A 4,322-nucleotide genomic window follows, 5' to 3' on the forward strand; every position below is an offset into this window, starting at 1 on the left:
GGCATACAAAGCACAATCTATGGCAAATAAACACAAGGGGTCAAGGATTACACTTAGGTATTTAAACCACAACAAGTGTACCCGCTCTGATACCAATTGAAAGTTCAAAATGCATGTAAAACACCTTTGAACGTTTAGACCCCAAATTACAAAAAATCAATTCAAGCTTATTATCAAACAATTAATGTGCAGAACATGAATATAAGCCAAACACAAAATTGATAAACAATCTAAGCCAATTATAATCACATCCACAACAGAAAATAAAAGGCAAAGATAAAGGAAAAGAGATGCAAACACAAGGACAACACGCAATGTGTTATCGAAGAGGAAACTGAAGCCCTCGGCGTAAAACTTTTTCACCGCCCTCTAAGCGGTAAATAATCCACTAAAGAATGTAGTTGGGATACATGAACAGTAGAAGACCCTCCAAGCCTATTCTACCCAGTGTACCTAAGCCCTCAAAACTTCTTGCTCCAACGAGGTTGCACCGAACCTATTTCTTCTTTAGCTTACCGGATTCCGCTATACACCATAGTATCAACCAATAGTCATTGGTCCCTTCCAAACTGCTTCCCTTAGCACCAAATGAACATTCTCATAGACATGGATGTGATGAGAAAAGTATTTGGTCAATGACCTCTCAAGGATGTATCAATAGAGAGGAAGAGAGTAGAGGAATTTGTAGAGTCTCTTAGTGAAGATTGGGGAAGAGGCAATCTTGTTTTTCTCTAGGGTTTCTCTCACAAAAATTCTCTCTGGAAGCTTTCTTGATTTCGTGGGTATAAAGGTCTATATATAGTGGTGTGTGTTTAGAATACGAAGAGTCAGTTTTTACCAAACAGGGTAAGTTAGCGGCTTGGCCTCGTGGCTTGTCCAAGTCACGAGTTCAAGTCGTGAGGTAACGACCTGGCTAGCCTGGGACTTTTGTCCTATAGTGCGACAGCTGGCATGACCCTTTACCTTCCCGCATGCTTTTCACATGCACAACATTTGGCAGCTTGCAAGCTGTGAGTCAATCGTGAGTCCTAGCTGCGAGTCAATTGCGAGTCCTAGCTGCGAATCTCTGCTTCTTTGCACTAGGATGAGCAATTCTTCACACTCTCTTCACAAACTACCCTTACAAGAATCCCACCTAAATACAGGGTTACTAAGTGCTAAATTACAAGCAAATTGGCACGGAATAAAACCGACAAGATGGTTGATAAATTTCAACCTTACATCATGAACCAGTGCAACCCCATAGTGAAACTTTTGAGTTTTCAACTACCACCTAAGTGAAGGGAGGTCATAGCGACTTCAGATGTGGTGTTGGCAAATGCAAGAGCGAAACCTAATCTCGAAAGGGGTTGGCTCAAACTTAAAATGGAGGAAACTTGGAGGTCTCTTTTGCCAATCATGGAGCTCAATCTCCTCTTGGTAGCTCGAGTTCTGAAGATAGGAGTTGTGGAGTATTGCTTGACATCGGCTACAGGGAAGGATTCGTCAACGAAAATGTTGATGAAGATAAAATGGAATCAGAGGAAGGAGGCAGACCTGCTCCCTCCTTACAATGAATGCCCCACCCTATACCACCATTTTATCATGAACATTATAGCTTGGAACTGCAGAGGTGCTCTTAAGCCCTCCTTTCAAGAACACATTCGTGACCTTGTACAAAACCATGATCCCGCAATTATGGTGGTTATAGAGACCAAAGTGGGCAGAGCACGAGCTAAGGAGAGTACAGATAGGCTGTCGTTCAATGGAGCTATTTGCACAGAGACCATTGGCTATGCTGGGGGCCTCTGGCTACTTTGGAATTCAAATAGAGTGGAAGTGGAGACATTTGCCTACACAGAACAGGAAACCCACGCCGAAGTTAAGGTACGATCCTCAAACTTAACTTGGATTCTCTCTGCTATCTATGCTAGTCCTAAGAGCGATGAGAGATGTGTTTTGTGGGAAAATCTAACCAAGGTTGCAGAATTACATAAGTTGCCTTGGATTATGGCAAGGGACTTTAATGAGCCTCTGGTTGATGGTGACAAGTTTGGGGGAAGAGGTGTCAGCATTAACCGATCCTCCGCCTTTAAAGATTGCCTTAACAGATGCAGCATGGTTGATTTGGGATTCTTGGGTCCGAGGTACACTTGGACAAACAAGAGGGAATTCTCCAATCTTATTATGGAAATAATAGACAGGTTTTTTATGAATCCTGACTGGTGCATGCTCTATCCAGATGCAAAAGTCAGCCATCTCCCCAGATGCCATTTTGATCACTGCCAAATCCTCTTAGAAGCTCTCCCTAACAGAGCAATGCATCTCACTAGACCATTCAGATTCCAAGAATTTTGGTTGTCTGACACTACCTTCCCCAGGGTTGTCTCCCAAGCCTGGAGTCGTAGATCAAACTTAGCTGAGTCCATTGAGTGTTTTTCCCAGGAGGCTACCTTGTGGAACAAGAACCACTTTGGTAACATCTTTTATAAGAAGAAAAGAATTTTGGCTAGGTTATATGGAGCCCTAAAAGCATTGGCCAACAACTTAAGACCATCCCTCTTCAATCTAGAGAATCAACTTCAAAAAGACCTGGAGGAAGTCCTGGATCAAGAATGGGACCTTTGGATGTTGAAATCCATACTGAATTGGATGATACAAGGGGATCGTAACACCTCCATCTACCATGTCTCCACCTTAGCAAGAAGGAAGAGGAATCTTATTGCTTCGGTCAAAGTTGAAGGGAGAGTGTGGATAACTGAGGAAAAGGAAGTTATGGATTATTTCAGGAGAAGGTTTACGAATCTCTACACTATCTCTTAAGTAGAGGTTCAATGGACCCCTCACCTTACTAGACAATGGCAAGTGTAGCTTTCAGATGAAGTGAGCCACTCATTGGCTGCCATGGTTAATCTCGAGGAGATCAAGGAAGCTCTTTGGTCAATGTAACCGTATAAAGCTCCTGGGTTTGATGGTTTGCATGCAGGGTTCTTTCAGAGGTTTTGGACGATTGTGGGAAACTCAGTAAGAGAGGAAGTTAAGAATGCTTTCCTTACCAAGAAAGTGCCAGAATATCTTAACAAAACCCACATAGTGCTTATTCCAAAAATCTGGGGACTAGAAACCATTGGAAACTATAGACCGATCAGCCTTTGTAATTCCATCTATAAAGTGGTTTCTAAGGTTCTAGTTGCCCAGATCAGACCCCACTTGGATTCTCTCATCTCTCCTTATCAGACTGTGTTCATTCCAGGAAGGAGAGGGGCAGATAACACTATTATTGTCCAGGAGCTTATCCATGCCATAGGAAGAACCAAAGGGAGCAAAGGAACTATGGCCATCAAGATTGACCTTGAAAAGGCCTACGATAAGCTCGAGTGGAGCTTAGAGAGATGCTTATCAATTACAACTTCCCTGCCAACCTCATTGAGCTCATCATGAGCTGTGTTTCAACGGTTTCTTCCTCAATTCTCTTCAATGGGGGTTGGCTTAAACCCTTCACTCCGTCAAGAGGCATTAGGAAAGGGGTCCCTTTATCTCCTTACCTTTTTATCTTATGCATGGAGTACTTGGGTCATATTATAGAAGAGAAGTGTACCACCAAAGATTAGAAACCTGTTAGAGCATTGAGGAGTGGGCCGGCCTTATAACATCTAGTTTTTGTAGATGATCTGGTCCTCTTTGCTACTGCTGATGTGGATAACTTCAATACTGAAAGTTCAATATGAGTATGAAACACCCTTGAACGTTTAGACCCTAAATTACAAAAATACAAATTTAAGCTTTATATCAAACAATTAATGTATGGAACATGATAAAAAGCTTATAACAAAATTGATAGACAATCTAAGCCAAATATAAACACATTCACAGTAGTAAATATAAGGCAAAGATAAATGGAAGAAAGATGCAAACACACGGACAACACACGACGTGTTATCGAAGAGGAAACCGAAATCCTCGGCGTAAAACCTCTCCGCCGCCCTCCAAGCGGTCAATAATCCACTAGAAAATGTAGTTGGGATACATGAACATCAATAAACCCTCCAAGCCTAATCTACCCAAGTACCTAAGCCCTCTAAGCTTCTTACTCCAACGAGGTTGCACCGAACCTTTTTCTTTTCTAACTTACCGAATTCCGCTAGTTGACCATAGCATCAACCAATGTATATTGGTTCCTTCCAAACTGCTTCCCTCAGCACCAAATAAACCTTCTCACAGACATGGGTGTGGTGAGATAAGGATTTGGTAAAAGACCTCTCAAGGGTATGACAATGGAGAGGAAGAGAGTAGAGGAATTTGTAGAGTTTCTTAGATGAAGATTGGGGATAAGGCAATCTTGT

General features: G+C 42.2%; 1 protein-coding gene across 1 annotated transcript; it reads left to right on the plus strand.

Annotated features, from left to right (window-relative positions):
• Window positions 1-1,365: 1,365 nt before the first annotated feature.
• On the plus strand, window positions 1,366-2,802 carry LOC111994313 (uncharacterized). Its single transcript, XM_024026173.1, has one exon. It carries the CDS (start codon window positions 1,366-1,368, stop codon window positions 2,800-2,802), a length of 1,437 nt encoding a protein of 478 aa, XP_023881941.1.
• The last annotated feature ends 1,520 nt before the right edge of the window (window positions 2,803-4,322 follow it).

The sequence above is a fragment of the Quercus suber genome, unplaced genomic scaffold (assembly GCF_002906115.3).
Source record: "Quercus suber isolate HL8 unplaced genomic scaffold, Cork oak 2.0 scaffold_973, whole genome shotgun sequence".
NCBI lineage: Eukaryota > Viridiplantae > Streptophyta > Magnoliopsida > Fagales > Fagaceae > Quercus > Quercus suber.

Coding starts and splice junctions, on each gene's coding strand:
- LOC111994313 (XM_024026173.1), top strand. CDS start 1,366: ATGGAGGAAACTTGGAGGTCTCTTTTGCCAATCATGGAGCTCAATCTC.